Source organism: Bombina bombina, chromosome 7 (assembly GCF_027579735.1).
Source record: "Bombina bombina isolate aBomBom1 chromosome 7, aBomBom1.pri, whole genome shotgun sequence".
Taxonomy (NCBI): domain Eukaryota; kingdom Metazoa; phylum Chordata; class Amphibia; order Anura; family Bombinatoridae; genus Bombina; species Bombina bombina.
Window position 1 is genome coordinate 281086350 of NC_069505.1, and position 16366 is coordinate 281102715.

The following is a 16366-nucleotide window of genomic DNA, read 5'->3' on the forward strand; positions in this document are numbered from 1 at the left end:
CAAGTTCAAAAATTGAGGAAATATCATTGCCTTCTGGAACAGAAACCAAAGTGCACATCATCTTTTCTGGGACCATGCCAAGACGGGCACGGGCAGCATCCTGCTCGGAATCAATCTAGAAAGAAAAAAAGCTGTTAAGAGATTGATAAGAATAGACTTAAAGCCACGTACACTTTACATGCCTTTAAAAATAAACATGTAAAGGCTTGACTAGATTCACAAGCAGGTAATTGGGGAATTTAAAGCTGTAAACATTCTTCAACCTACTGGCAAATCATACAGCAGGTATATCTTGCAAAAAATGGGTGTTAATGGAGAAAGCAAGGTGATCGGCATGAAGGGTATGGAAATACCAGTGACCCTGGATTCTAGATCAAGGGATCCTTTATCAGTCAACCTTCCCAGTGAGAAAAACCCATATATAACCTGGCACTATCGATAGCAATCGCCAAGACATTTGTGGGCAGCCATATCACATTAGACCATTACAAATGAGAACTTACCTTGGGATTATCATCCACCACCTCTCACATAAGGAATCTCACTGGTATACAAAGCTATTTGGTTCTACATTAACAAATAGGTGAGGCAGCAAGCTATGGCAAGGCAGCTCTAATAGATGCCAGGGATGAGAGCAGAGGTCAATGATGGTAAAGGACTAAAAAGCAGGATTCAAGGTAAGAGGCATTAATTATTGGATTGCAGAAGTCCCAGGTATTGACCCGGTGATCAGTCCTCTAACCCTGTACTTACTGAGACCTCAGATTCCAGGCACCCTGCCTCATAGTCAGGATTTACCTGGTGGAAAAGAACAGCAAAGTGAGACTAACCGGTCTAGGCACCAATTTAGGAGAAGGGAAAAAGGGAACTGGACCGTAGCCAGGAAAATGAAAGAATGGAATTCGGTATCAACCGGACTGTGACGGCTACAAAAATAATGAGACTAATACATCAATAAAAATAAAAAATATGGAACTGGACTCTAGTCACAAGTAGGAACTTGGGGGGAAAGGGTTAGAGGAAACTGGACCCCCAAACTGGGCAACAGCTTAAGTGCAACTGACTCAAAACCTACAGGAAAAAGGCTAAACCCATTATGTGACCAGTTTACTACAAGGACCAATTAAAAAGGGTTGAAGATTCAAAGAAAGACGTCCCATTTAAGGATTTCAGAACTTTATCTAAAGTACAGATGCATTTACATCCAAATTAAGTTCTCCCCCCCCCCCCCCAAAAAAAAAAAACAACTTTCCATTTTCCCTGAAATCTCTAAATTTGTTAAAACCCAATGAAGAAAAGACGACTGCCACTTACCTCGGCAGCCAGGTAATGCCCTGTTGCCAAATGTTTAAATCTGAAGAGACTATTCCAGTATCCTGCACCTCCTCTGCAGGGGTCATGCTGCACAACCTATGGGAATAAGACGGCTTGTCAAAAAACTAGAATAAACCAGGAATGTGGTACACAAAGGTTCACATACATACTGCTAAGAAATTAAGGAATGATTTAAAAAATAATAATAACAAACAAGATTTTCTGGACTTTTCAGACTAGTTGGCAAACTCACCTCCACCTCCCATAAGGCCTTAGAGCTTGTGGCAGAGGTAGCAGATTGGCGCCCTGTGGTTCTGAGGAACACATGTTGCTTCTTCCTGTGCTCATCACACGTCAAGAACTTTTCCTGCTCAGCGTGAAACAGACGAACTACATCACCCTGAAAAGGATGAGCAGAATAGTATGAACGTTATTCTCCATCTATTAATAAGGATGATTCCATGTTCACTGGTTTTCAGATGTTACTACAAAGTGACTAAAGAATTTTAAAGCAAGCAGCTGTTACCATTGGGGCTCTTAAAAAAGAAAAAAAAAAAAACACAAAATGGACAGAGTAAATAGGTGCATTTGTTTTCAGAAATTATTTGAACAATTTTTTTTTACATAATTCAGAGTTTTTGTTAAAAATAAAAAAATAAATAATGAATGGCACTAAAGAGAGATGAACTGAGTAATTTGCTTAAAGCATAACCTAATGAATGAAACTCATTTTTGTTAATAACTTAAAAGAAAAGTGAAAATTAAACTTTCGTGATTCAGATAAAGTAGGCAGTTTTAAACAACTTTCCAATTCAATTCCAATATCAAAATGTTTGTCTGCGCAAGAATTCACAGTATATATGTGATTGGCCGATGGCTGTTACATGATACAGTGATGGGGGGGGGGGATCTACTACTTCATTCGACCGATGGTTAGGAGAAAAAGGAGAAACTATACGGTGCAGTGGTGACTGTAGTGTATGGAATAAAAAATTTTCAGACCTGACTAAAAGCCAGGGCGGGCCGTGGACCGGACACACCGTAGGAGAAAGAAATTTATCAGGTAAACATAAATTCTGTTTTCTCCTACATTGGTGTGTCCGGTCCATGGCTTCATCCTTACTTGTGGGAACCAATACCAAAGCTTTAGGACACGGATGAAGGGAGGGAGCAAGTCAGGTTACCTAAACGGAAGGCACCACGGCTTGCAAAACCTTTCTCCCCAAAACAGCCTCTGAAGAAGCATAAGTATCGAATTTGTAAAATTTGGCAAAAGTATGCAGAGAAGACCAAGTCGCTGCCTTACAGATCTGATCAACAGAAGCTTCGTTCTTGAAGGCCCATGTGGAAGCCACAGCTCTAGTAGAGTAAGCTGTAATTCGTTCAGGAGGCTGCCGTCCGGCAGTCTCATAAGCCAATCGGATGATGCTTTTCAGCCAAAAAGACAGAGAGGTAGCAGTAGCTTTCTGCCCTCTCCTCTTACCAGAATAAACGACAAACAAAGATGATGTTTGTCTGAAATCCTTTGTTGCTTCTAAATAGAATTTTAAAGCACGGACCACATCTAGGTTGTGTAACAAACGTTCCTTCTTTGAAACTGGATTCGGACATAGGGAAGGAACAACTATTTCCTGGTTAATATTCCTGTTGGAAACTACTTTTGGAAGAAAACCAGGTTTGGTACGTAAAACTACCTTATCTGCATGAAATACCAGATAGGGAGAAGTACACTGCAAAGCAGATAATTCAGAAACTCTTCTGGCAGAAGAAATAGCAACTAAAAACAGAACTTTCCAAGATAGTAACTTGATATCTATGGAATACAAAAGGTTCAAACGGAACCCCTTGAAGAACTGAAAGAACTAAGTTTAGACTCCATGGAGGAGTCATAGGTCTGTAAACAGGCTTGATTCTGACTAACGCCTGTACAAATGCTTGTACATCTGGCACAGCTGCCAGACGTTTGTGCAACAAGACAGACAGAGCAGATATCTGTCCCTTTAGAGAACTAGCTGAAAGACCTTTCTCCAAACCCTCTTGGAGAAAGGAAAGAATCCTAGGAATTTTGATTGTACTCCAAGAAAAACCCTTGGAATCGCAGCAACGGATATATTTGTGCCATATCTTATGGTAAATCTTCCTAGTCACAGGCTTTCTGGCTTGAACCAGAGTATCTATAACTGAATCTGCAAACCCACGCTTAGATAGAATTTCCAAGCAGTCAGTTGCAGAGAGACTAGATTTGGATGTTCGAATGGACCTTGTTCTAGAAGATCCTGTCTCAAAGTTAGCTTCCATGGTGGAGCCGATGACAATCACCAGGTCTGCATACCAAGTCCTGCGTGGCCACGCAGGAGCTAGTAGGATCACAGAGGCCTTCTCCTGTTTGATCCTGGCTACCAGCCTGGGAAGGAGAGGGAACGGTGGAAACACATAAGCTAGATTGAACGACCAAGGCGCCACCAATGCATCCACTAGTGTCGCCCTGGGGTCCCTGGATCTGGACCCGTATCGAGGAACTTTGAAGTTCTGACGAGACGCCATCAGATCCATATCCGGAATGCCCCATAGTTGAGTTAACTGGGCAAAGACCTCCGGGTGGAGTTCCCACTCCCCCGGATGGAAAGTCTGACGACTCAAATAATCCGCCTCCCAGTTGTCTACTCCTGGGATGTGGATTGCAGATAGGTGGCAGGAGTAATCCTCCGCCCATTTGATGATCTTGGATACCTCTGTCATCGCTAGGGAACTCCTTGTTCCCCCCTGATGATTGATATACGCTACAGTCGTCATATTGTCCGACTGAAATCTTATGAATCTGGCCTTCGCTAGGTGAGGCCAGGCCAGGAGCGCATTGAATATCGCTCTCAGTTCCAAAATGTTTATCGGGAGAAGGGACTCTTCCCGAGACCATAGACCCTGAGCTTTCAGGGAGTCCCAGACCGCACCCCAGCCTAAGAGACTGGCGTCGGTCGTGACGATGACCCACTCTGGTCTGTGGAAACTCATTCCCTGAGACAGGTGATCCTGAATCAACCACCAGCGGAGCAAGTCTCTGGTTACCTTGTCTACTTGAATCTGGGGAGACAAGTCTGCATAATCCCCATTCCACTGTTTGAGCATGCACAGTTGCAATGGTCTTAGATGAATTCGAGCAAAAGGAACCACGTCCATTGCTGCAACCATTAGCCCTATTACTTCCATGCACTGAGCTATGGAAGGCTGAGGGATAGATTGAAGAACTTGACAAGCGTTTAGAAGCTTTAATTTTCTGACCTCTGTCAGAAAAATCTTCATCTCTACAGAATCTATTATTGTTCCCAGAAAAGGAACCCTTGTAGACGGGGACAAGGAACTCTTTTCTACGTTCACCTTCCACCCGTGAGACCTGAGAAAAGCTAATACAATGTCTGTATGAGCCCTTGATCTGGAAAGGGACGACGCTTGAATTAGGATGTCGTCTAGGTAAGGTGCCACCGCAATGCCCCTCGGTCTTAGAACCGCTAGCAGGGATCCTAGCACCTTTGTGAAAATTCTGGGAGCAGTGGCTAAACCGAACGGAAGAGCCACGAACTGGTAATGTTTGTCCAGAAAGGCGAACCTTAAGAACTGATGATGATCTTCGTGGATAGGAATATGTAGGTACGCATCCTTTAAGTCCACGGTAGTCATGTATTGACCCTCCTGGATTGTTGGTAAAATCGTTCGAATAGTTTCCATTTTGAATGATGGAACTCTGAGGAATTTGTTTAGAATTTTTAAATCCAGAATAGGCCTGAAAGTTCCCTCTTTTTTGGGAACTACAAACAGGTTTGAGTAAAACCCCAGACCTTGTTCCGCTGACGGAACTGGGTGTATCACTCCCATCTTTAATAGGTCTCTTACGCAATGTAAGAATGCCTGTCTCTTTATCTGGTCTGAAGATAAGCGAGACATGTGGAACCTTCCCCTTGGAGGAAGTTCCTTGAACTCTAGAAGATACCCCTGAGAGACTATTTCTAGTGCCCAGGGATCCGGAACATCTCTTGCCCAAGCCTGAGCAAAGAGAGAAAGTCTGCCCCCTACTAGATCCGGTCCCGGATCGGGGGCTACCCCTTCATGCTGTCTTAGTAGCAGCAGCAGGCTTCTTGGCCTGTTTACCCTTGTTCCAGCCCTGCATTGGTTTCCATGCTGGTTTAGGCTGGGAAGTGTTACCCTCTTGTCTAGAGGCTGCAGAGTTAGGAGACAGTCCGTTCGTGAAATTGCGAAAGGAACGAAAATTAGATTTGTTCCTTGCCTTGAAAGGCCTATCCTGTGGGAGGGCATGGCCCTTCCCCCCCAGTGATGTCTGAAATAATCTCCTTCAATTCTGGCCCAAAAAAGGTCTTACCTTTGAAAGGAATATTAAGCAGTTTTGTCTTGGACGACACATCTGCCAACCAAGATTTTAGCCAAAGCGCTCTGCGCGCCACAATTGCAAAACCTGAATTTTTCGCCGCTAATTTTGCCAATTGCAAAGCGGCATCTAAAATAAAGGAATTAGCCAACTTTAGTGCGTGAATTCTGTCCATGACCACCTCATATGGAGTCTCCTTATTGAGCAAATTTTCTAGTTCCTCGAACCAAAAAGACGCCGCCGTTGTGACAGGAATAATGCACGAAATTGGCTGGAGAAGGAAACCTTGCTGAACAAATATCTTTTTAAGCAATCCTTCCAATTTCTTATCCATAGGATCTTTGAAAGCACAACTGTCCTCAATGGGAATAGTCGTGCGCTTGGCCAACGTAGAAACTGCCCCCTCAACCTTAGGGACTGTTTGCCATGCGTCCCTTCTGGGGTCGACAATGGGGACCATTTTCTTAAATATAGGAGGTGGGACAAAAGGTATACCTGGCTTCTCCCACTCCTTGTTCACTATGTCCGCCACCCTCTTGGGTATCGGAAAGGCATCAGCGTGCACAGGGACCTCAAGGAATTTGTCCATTTTGCACAATTTCCCTGGAATCAAAGAGTCGCAATCGTCAAGAGTAGTTAGCACCTCCTTAAGCAGGGCGCGAGATGTTCTAACTTAAATTTAAACGTCACAATATCAGGTTCTGCCTGCTGAGAAACTTTTCCTGAATCAGAAATTTCTCCCTCAGACAGACCCTCCCTCACTGCCAATTCAGACTGGTGTGAGGGTATAACAGATAAATTATCGTCAGCGCCCACTTGCTCATCCTCTGTATTTAAAACTGAGCAATCACGCTTTCTGGGGAATGCTGGCAGTTTAGATAAAAGATTTACTATAGAATTATCCATTACTGCAGTTAATTGCTGCATAGTAACAAGCATTGGCGCGCTAGATGTACTAGGTGTCGCCTGCACGGGCATAACTGGTGTTGACACAGGAGAGGATGATGAACTATCCCCACTACCTTCATTTGAAGAATCATCTTGGGCAACCTTATTAAATGTGACAGTACTGTCCTTACTTTCACATACATTTAAAGGGGGAACCATCTTGGCCTCCATACACACAGAACATATTCTATCTGAAGGTACAGACATGTTAGACAGACTTAGGCAGGCTATTAATGCAATAAAACCGTTTTTAAACAAAAACCGTTACGGTCTCTTTAAATAATAAAAAGAGTACACTTTATTTCTGAATGTTTGAAAAACTATGAAGGAATTATCCGATCTTTACAAAATTTGCACCCTAGTGTCTTAATGCTTTGAAAGTATTGCACACCCACTACAGTCCCTGCCACAGCCTTTGCTGCGGCTTTACCTTCCTTGGGGGTTATTCACCACAGAAATAAGCCTTCTAGAAATCCTTTTTATGGCCACAGGACCCTCTCACATGAAGCTGCATGCACTGCTTCCAGAAGTAACTGCGCAACTAAGGCGCGAAAATGAGGCCTCCTCCCTCTGCATGCCAGAGTGAAGGGGCCTTCCTGACTAGATTAGGTGTCTAAACAACTGCCAGGAGTAATAAAAACGTTCCCAAAACACTCCAAAAGTCATATAAATATTATATAAATCAATCGATTTAGCCCACAATAGTGTCAACCAGTATATAGCCCATTTATAAGCCTTCATTCTGTTATGAGTCTAAGAAAATGGCTTACCGATCCCATAAGGGAAAATGACAGTCTTCTAGCATTACTATGTCTTGTTAGAAAAGAGACTAGTCATACCTGGAGCAGAAAAGTCTGCAAACTGTTCCCCCCAACTGAAGTTCTCTGGTTTCAACAGTCCTGCGTGGGAACAGCAATGGATTTTAGTTACTGTTGCTAAAATCATACTCCTCTTTAAACAGAACTCTTCATCACTTTCTGTTGTAGAGTAAATAGTACAAACCGGCACTATTTTAAAATAACAAACTCTTGATAGAAGAAATAAAAACTACAACTAAACACCACATACTCTTTACCATCCCCGTGGAGATGCTACTTGTTCAGAGCGGCAAAGAGAATGACTGGGGGGCGGAGCCAGAGGGGGAGCTATATGGGCAGCTTTTGCTGTGCTCTCTTTGCCATTTCCTGTTAGGGAAGAGAATATTCCCACAAGTAAGGATGAAGCCGTGGACCGGACACACCAATGTAGGAGAAAACAAATACAGTACAAGTCTACTACCGAGTTATACTTAAACTAAGCAGGTGACTGATATTATGTGTTTATAGTGTGACTCTTCTCACTAAAATTGGAAGAACAGAAGTCTTTACAAAAAATAAAAATGTGGGGGCGGAGCCTGGCCACGCAGGGACATGGCTGTTTAGTTCTTGGCTCCCATGCCCTGCGTCTGATGCAAACCTAATATCTTGGGAAGTATTGACCTAATCAACTCTACAACAGGGGTCATGCTGCATGAACGTGTCCTGCATAGAATGGATCTGACAAGTGGACCTACTGAGGCTCACACAGGGTAAATGAGGATCACGGCCTAAAACGGCACTACAACGGCTTGTTGCGCACTGACCTGAGCCACAGAGGGGACCCGATTCCACCCACCGGAGCCTCTTCTGCTCACCCTGGGACTGGGGCACTTAGAGGATTATCCACAGGAGCTATATTGTGAACCGGACGCGACCCGCTTTCCCTCCCGCAACGGAACCGGCAGAGCTACATACACCCGCCCGGCATCGGGCCCCGGTGTACAGACCGCTACAACTAAAGAGCCCGAAAACAGAGGTAAGCCCGTATTGATGTAATAGGGCTGCAAAGAGAATTGTTGTTACCCTGGGGGTTCTCTTGACGGACATCTCTGGCTAAGTGAAATTATACAGGGGCCTGGGCCACGTGGGAGAGCTGGTCGGAACTCTGCAGAGTAAGATGCCTACGTGAGAGAGAGTGCCGCAGGCTGCCCACTTAATTAATCATCACCCACTTCACTTTAGTACTGCAAGAGGTGACAGAAACCAGGCTATAAAGACAGCGATGTGCCATAGAGGGACAGGTCAATAAACATACACACTACCTTATTTCAGACTCTGTCATTGCAGGGAAAAAAAAAAGCAGCTCTGCACAGACATAGCGCAGAGTGAATTAAGGGGAAGTTTTGTGCAAAGAGATAGGAAACCCCCGGCCAGTGAACGTTACACACAGGACTCACAGTCTTAACCCTACAGCTCACTTCACAGAAAAGTGTGTAATCCAAAAAGGGACAGAAATTTCAACTTTTCCTTTTTTTTTTCTCTTTTTTCCCTTTCCCTTATTAAAGGCACAGCACTTATCCTCAGAAGGCCTGGGTCATACAGGCCCGTCCTATCGGGCCTCATTTGTTCAGTAAGGGACAATAGTGATGCTGTAGGAACTGCCTCTGTCCTTGGGAACTTTTATACCGACCATAGGTGTCACTGCAAGCCCATAAACTGTAATAAAAAGTTCTGAACCCTTATTGCAACCACTTTTAACAGGGCATAACTCTCCATCACTTGTTCTGCTTTACAGGAGTACTACCCCTGCAGATTTAACCTCAATCATATTAAATATATCTCAGGGAGGGGTAGACATATATACCCACAGTTTACAATGTCCAACAGAAAAAACACCAAAGGGGAAAAAGGACTTAAAAGTACTAATCTCACCAACTACCTCAAAATGGCTACCCCTAGTCCTGACGCAGCAGGAATTGAGAACCCAATCACTGTCCCTCCCCCGACAGCTGCTGCTAGTGTAGCATCAGACACACGTCCACATGAATCACTGTCTGGAGAGGACCTTGGTGTTCATTCCACCAAAGCTGATATTAACGTGGTGTTATCCGAAATGAGATCCCTGTTCGGCGATTTAAAAAAAGGACTTCCACCAAATTAGCCAACAAGTTCGTGCTCTGGAAGGAAAGCAAGAAAATATGCAGGCACAGATGACATCCAACACCCAAAGAGCTCTGGAACAAGGAGGAGACATTCAATTCCTGTTGTCTAGGGTTGAAGACCTGGACAACAGAGGGAGACGCAATAATCTCAGGATTAGAGGAGTTCCAGAATCTGTTAACAACTCGGCAATAGAAGGCTACTTACAGGATCTGTTTCGCACTATAAAGGGCACTCCAGGTTCTCCAGACATTCAGATAGAAAGAGCTCATCGTGCTCTTAGACCCAAACCGTCTCCTAAGGCTCCTCCATGGGACATAATTGTGAAATTTTTGAGTTATAAGGACAAGGACGTAATATCCCAAAAAGCACGATCCATTAAAGATCTCACACATGCCGGCATCCCCATCCAAATATTCTCTGACTTAAGTCAGATAACATTACAGAAGAGGAGGGAATTAAAGTTTGTAACCAGCGCTCTCCAATTACACAGAATTCAATATAAGTGGGATTTTCCAGTCTGCCTTATTGCTACTCGGAATGGGAAACAGGCTATCTACAGAACTCAGGCAGACCTACAGGATTTCTGCAACATCTTAGATATCAACATACCCTCCCCTGAGCAGGAATCAACTGGTCGGAGGGACCAGAATAATTAGTCTCTCCCTCCCTTTTCTATCACATGTAGGGTCCACCATGACCCTAGGCTGGACACTCTGTGTTGACTTTGCCTCCTGCTCAGTCTTTAGACGTTTGCTTTATCCGGGGTACTTGGAAGTTCCCCATCATTAACACGGACCCCTGATGATGATCATACCGACAGGTGGCGGTGAGGGCAAGGTTCACACCTTCACCTAAATGGTACCTTTATCTTCTAGCCACTAACTCCCTTAGTTGTTATATTTGTTATGTTCTAATTGTTATGCTCACACTGTTCCTTATTCTAGGTTTGAACCTCATTTTAATTGAAATTATTTTTTTTCTTCTATTTTTGTGACTTTCTGCCCTGCAGCATAGACACTTGCGCCCTACGGCCTTGTCAGCCTTGACGCATACACCTATACAATAATGGTGCGTTGAGCTACAAATGAATAATTATAGATAGACATACAGGGAAATCCTTGTAGCTGTGACGACTGTGCTTCCGTAACATTGGGGCCCCTTGCCACAAGTACATGCTGCGATGGCACAGTCATCCATTGGCCAATGACTATTTAAGGTGATCCATAGATATGCTAAGGCTAATAGGTAATATATGCATGATCCATGTTATGTATAAAATTGATTTCTCTATATCATTTTGTGCCTCAAAGCAGAACACCACAGATAGCTATTTGTTAAAGACTATGTCGCGGGCTGGTTAGTACTAACGCATATACCTATACGATAATGGTGCGTTGTACTACAGGCTGACAAATATAGGCGGGCATATATGAGACCCATAGAAAGGTTAATGCTTTTACTTACGCTGCGGTGGTCCATCATGCCACCTACCTATGATAAAACGGTATACTGTTCTATTAGATAATAACAGTTCAAATTGTTACATGAGTTACACTCCCATTGTTGTATCCATACTGTTAAATGTTTTAGATTGGTGATTTGATATAAATGAAACTGTCTTTTCTTTTTACTGCGTACCTGAATGTACCATAAAACAGGTGACTAGGCATAATAGTCTTGTTAGCCTTGACGCAAACACCTATACAAAAAATGGTGCGTTGTGCTACAAGTTACCTATTGGGAACAGTTATGAGAGGGAATTTTTGTAGTTGTGGTGCTTGTACCTATACCATTATGGTGCATCTGGCTACAAACTTCACTCTTTTCAAAAAGTCAGATTTGACATTTTTTTCAAGTACTGCTTCACAAAGGGATATCTACCATGTATTGTATGGCAATCTCTTACCATGTACCTTGCTACCCTTTGTCACCACTGGTTTACCTCAAAAACCCCATATGAGTGGGTGTGCGCTGCCCCTCCCTTCCAACCTATATCTAACTCACTTCTCTTTTTCCCTAAAAAAAAAAAAAAAGAATAACCCTGCATCAGGCGCAGGGATACAGATCCCTTATCTTCTTTTATTCTTCTGCTTACTTCAACTTTGACTCTCGGTCGGTCACTCTTAGTGGAGGACTGTCCGATTTTCACTTACCGTAACCCCCTTTTCTTCCCTGGACAAATCCTCTAAAACCTACTTTCCCACCCAACCCACCTCCTCTCTATCCTGCTCTCTCTCCCTACCCCTTAACCCTTTCCCACCCCATAACTCTTTACTGCCTCTTTTCTGTCCCTCACCTTAACTTAATTCCCCCTTCTCCACCCCCCCCCCCCTTTTTTTTTTTCTTCTCTCTCCTCCCTTCCTTAATCATGCCATTAAAAGGTTCACACACCTTGACTTTCATGACACTAAACGCTAAGGGTTTAAATATTCCAGAAAAAAGATCACATTTAATTCGAGATGGCAGCCGTGCCCACTGTGACATTATATTCCTGCAGGAAACTCACTTCTGTAAATGGTTCAACCCCAAATTTCCAACCTCCTTTTTTGCCTCTGGGCCCTCAAAGAAAAATGGAGTGGGCATTCTGATAAAACACTCTTCCCCATTTTCTCTCATTCATATAGAAAGGGACCCTGAGGGCCGCTACCTGATCGTAACAGGCACACTTTTTAATAAAATGGTTACACTAGTTAACGCCTACTTCCCTAATCAACACCAGAACAAATTTATGACCACCCTCACTAATAGGATCCTTGAACTCCGTAAAGGAGCTCTGATATTGGGAGGAGACTTCAACGTTCCGCTTAACCCAGTACTGGACACTTCTTAAATGACAACCTCAGTTACCAAAAAAATCCTACGACAGAGTAACGCCAGACTGGAGGAGATGGCAGTTCATGACACCTGGCGTATACTCTACCCCATTAGGCGTGACTATACCTTTTACTCCCACGCACACAAGGTATATTCCAGAATTGATTACATTTTCAAGGACCAGTTGACCTTAGCAGGAGTTAGACACCCAGATACTTCCCATGACCTGGTCAGATCATGCCCCAGTCATCTGCAAAATAAATTGGCCTTCGATGCCAGATAGACCGTTTGTTTGGAGATTCGATGACTTCATGATGAACAACCAAATAATTAAAACTCAATTTGAAACAAAACTGAAGGAATACTTCCACAATAACGAAAATGGGGAGGTACCAGACCACGTCATCTGGGAGGCGCACAAATGTGTGCTCAGAGGAGAGCTAATTCAACAGAAAGCTTACCATTCCAAACAGATCAGACTTAGGTACACAGCCCTCCTTAAACAAATTAGGGAATTAGAGACTAGACACAAATCGACTCCCTCAGATTCCCTAATTACACAAGAACTTATGCAGGCCGAAAGGACATTCAGGATATACACGCTAGAGAACACCAAATTCTTGCATTACAACTACAACAGAGGTATTATGAGTATGGGGATAAACCCGGTAAACTCCTAGCTAGAGCCTTAAAGAGGAGACAAGCTAAATCCCACGTCCATTCCATATTAAACCATCATATCCAACTTTGTTCAGACAGCCCGTCTATAGCTGAGGTACTTAGGTCATATTACCAGAACCTATACAACTTACAAAAAGACAAAGCTCCTTCCCAAAACAGCGATGAGATACCCTTAAGGCCCCTCATAGACTCTTACCTTGATTCATTATCTCTCCCGGCTCTATCTGCAGAAGAGAGAGATAGCTTAGACACTGCCATTTCAGTAGAGGAAGTGACCAAGACTATAGAAAACCTACCAGCAGGAAAATGCCCAGGCCCAGACTGTTTCAGTGTAAAATATTATAAAACTTTTAAGGACGTGCTATCCCCCCGACTAGCCTCATTGTTCAATAATATTGGGAATACACAGGATTTCCCGCCGTCAATGCTCCTTGCGCATGTTACCACTATCCCGAAACCGGGAAAGCCAACAGATCGGCCCGAAAATTTCAGGCCGATTTCTCTTAATGTTGACTTGAAGATATTTGCAAAAATTCACCACAGTTAATATCTCCAGACCAAGTGGGTTTTGTCCCTGGCAGAGAGGCCAGGGACAACACAATAAAGGCTACCCTATTAGTGAATTATGCGCAGCTTAATAATATCCCGTCGGTTCTTGTCTCAACAGACGCCGAAAAGGCTTTTGACAGGGTTAGCTGGGATTTCCTTAGAGCTGTACTGTCAAAAATGAACTTTGGCAAAACCTTCGTGAACAAAATTTTTTCTTTATATTCGGCACCAACTGCTCAGGTAAAAATCAACAATATCTTATCCGAACCTTAAAATTTCGAATGGGACACGTCAGGGATGCCTCCTGTTCCCCCTACTATTTGCCCTCTCAATAGAAGTATTAGCGCAAAAAATCCGTGACAACCAGAAAATATCTGGGATTAAAATAGAACGACTATAAATAAAACACAATTAGACCAGACAATGTTTCATAGGCTAATTTTAAATAAAAAAACTCAAAGGTTTGAGGGACCTGTTGGAGTCGGGCTTGGACATATCATGGTTCTTCCATAGACAGCTACAACACTATCTGCTTACACACAAAAGAGCCGACAGCATGTCAAGACAGTTGACTTTGTTGGAATCACTGTGTTTATTAACACACACTCCTAAACATTTGATATCTATTATGTACAGGCTACTGATATCTCATAAGGACTCTCACACACCTACTTTTGTTAGACAATGGAATAGTGACCTGGACCATGCCCTTACAGACGCAGACTGGCAAAAAATATTCCACAATCACATCAAGGCCTCAGTTTCGGCTAGAACTTTAGAATCCAACTACAAATTCATGTCCCGTCATGAGATCACAGTAAGAGTTCATGACCTCGCTGGTATCCGGAAGGGGTGGAGCTCTGATACACCTGCTCCAGGTCGGCGTTCAGGTGAACGCATGAGGGTAATACTACCCCTAAGCTCATAGCCACATAGCCCGCAGAAGTTTGTTGCTTTTCTGGGGGTTGTTACTTCAGTGGCGATACGGAGTGTAATTACCTGCACTCGAGCTGGAAAAACCTACATGGCCGTTAATGGCCTGCGGCTATACCGCATCTTGCCTGATGTTTTAGGCACCGAAGTAAGACTGCGGGAGCCTTAGGGCAATAATCTGAGAGAGCGTACATTGTCTTTTTAATAGCCGCGTTTGTGAAACCGGCTATCCTTAGTGGTCCCCGCAGCTGGAAAACAAACTGCAATTTCTGCAGAGGACGTACTCACTGAGTACATATTCCCTAGGTGGAGCAATTGGAGGACGGAGCTCCCGACGCCCGGAGACAGCTGAGGTTCACGCCCCAGATCCATTACCTGGCTATAGGAACAAGATGGGGCTTACCGATATTAGCGAGGCTGTTCCATGGAAGTAAAAGAGCTGCTGACGCCTGGAGGCTTTGAGCACAGCATTATCGAGGCTTTTACTGTGGGAGGAGGGAGCTGCTGACGCCCGGAGGGATCCGAGCTTCACGCTCCAAACTCGCAGAAAGCTTCAGGAACATTATCGCTATACCTAGGTGCAGGAGCATCCAGTCACAGGTATTATCGGGGATCTGCATGGTCAAAACGGGCTTACAGTGTCATACCTGGGCAAAAGGCAGCCTGATGGAGTTATAATGGGACATGATAGCCCGGTTGAAATAACTTATTGATACCTTGGAACGCAAGTATTGACATTTTCTTCTTTTCATTTATTTGGACATTTTTTTAGCTGCCTCTGGTGAATATCTTGGGGTATAAATGATAAAGTCTGGCGAAGCCTGTAATATGGGCAGTATTCACGCTTAAAGAGGAGAACCTAATACTGCTAAATTAAGCAACACAAAGGCAAGGCGTTTGGCAGCATTGATGTATATGTAAATGTGTTGGACATTCATAGTGGACTAATTTTTTCCCAGCAGATATTTGAGACCTGGTAGAAATTGTTCTTTTTTCTGTGGGGAGAAATTATGTTGCATATTAAGCTTTGTAACTTGTAGGGTGTTTAAAGGAGAATTGTTTTGTTGATTCTTGTTAATATAGCTAGATAAAGAGAGGGGAAACAGTGTCAACAAATAACATTTTTTTTTTTTGCATAATACTGTCCTGTTTTGCTACCTAGAAGCCGATAGGTGGTTGGTAAAAAGTTTTTGTGCTTTTTTTTTCCTTTTTATTTTCTTGGATTGTTATAACTCTGTTGCCTAGTTAACACTAAAACATTGTTTCGGCATCTGTTTCAAATATTGTTCTAAATAGGAGGGAGCAGTTGTAGTTTTGAATCTCAGGCTTGGTCTCAGGCATTTAAAGGTTGTTAGCATTGATTCTTCTGTTTAGTTATCAATTTTGTCTGTATATATTGCACACACCAGCACCTCACGGTAACACTATTTAGTAATTTGAATGTAATATTCATTCTCTGATACACTTTGTCACTTTTTTTTTTTTTTTTTTTTTTTGTTTGTTTTGTTTTGTATCCACACATTTAGGTATTTAGAAGGATTACACATTTTACACCTAGTCACTCAACACTCACTTTCACTCATTATACCTCAGTAATCTCACGATTACCTTACTATCACTTATTTATTTCTATTAGTATTTTTTTTTCTTTTTTCCATTCAATGGAAAGGTTTGTCACACAAGGCAGACAAAGCTCACCAATAATGCCTTCCAAATCAAGAGAAAAGAAAGGTAATAAAATGCCAGAGGTCAGTCTTGAGACTACTAATGAATCCTTAAATGATCCCCAAAT

General features: G+C 43.1%; 1 protein-coding gene across 1 annotated transcript in view; it reads right to left on the bottom strand.

Annotated features, from left to right (window-relative positions):
• ITPR1 (inositol 1,4,5-trisphosphate receptor type 1) overlaps window positions 1-16366 on the bottom strand; it is a 532169-nt gene that overhangs the window by 200283 nt on the left and 315520 nt on the right. Inside the window, exons 9-11 of the mRNA XM_053689365.1 lie at window positions 1568-1714; window positions 1315-1410; window positions 2-115 (exon numbers count right to left, since the gene is read on the bottom strand). Coding sequence (XP_053545340.1) covers window positions 2-115; window positions 1315-1410; window positions 1568-1714 — 357 coding nt within the window. The remainder of the gene's footprint in view (window position 1; window positions 116-1314; window positions 1411-1567; window positions 1715-16366) is intronic.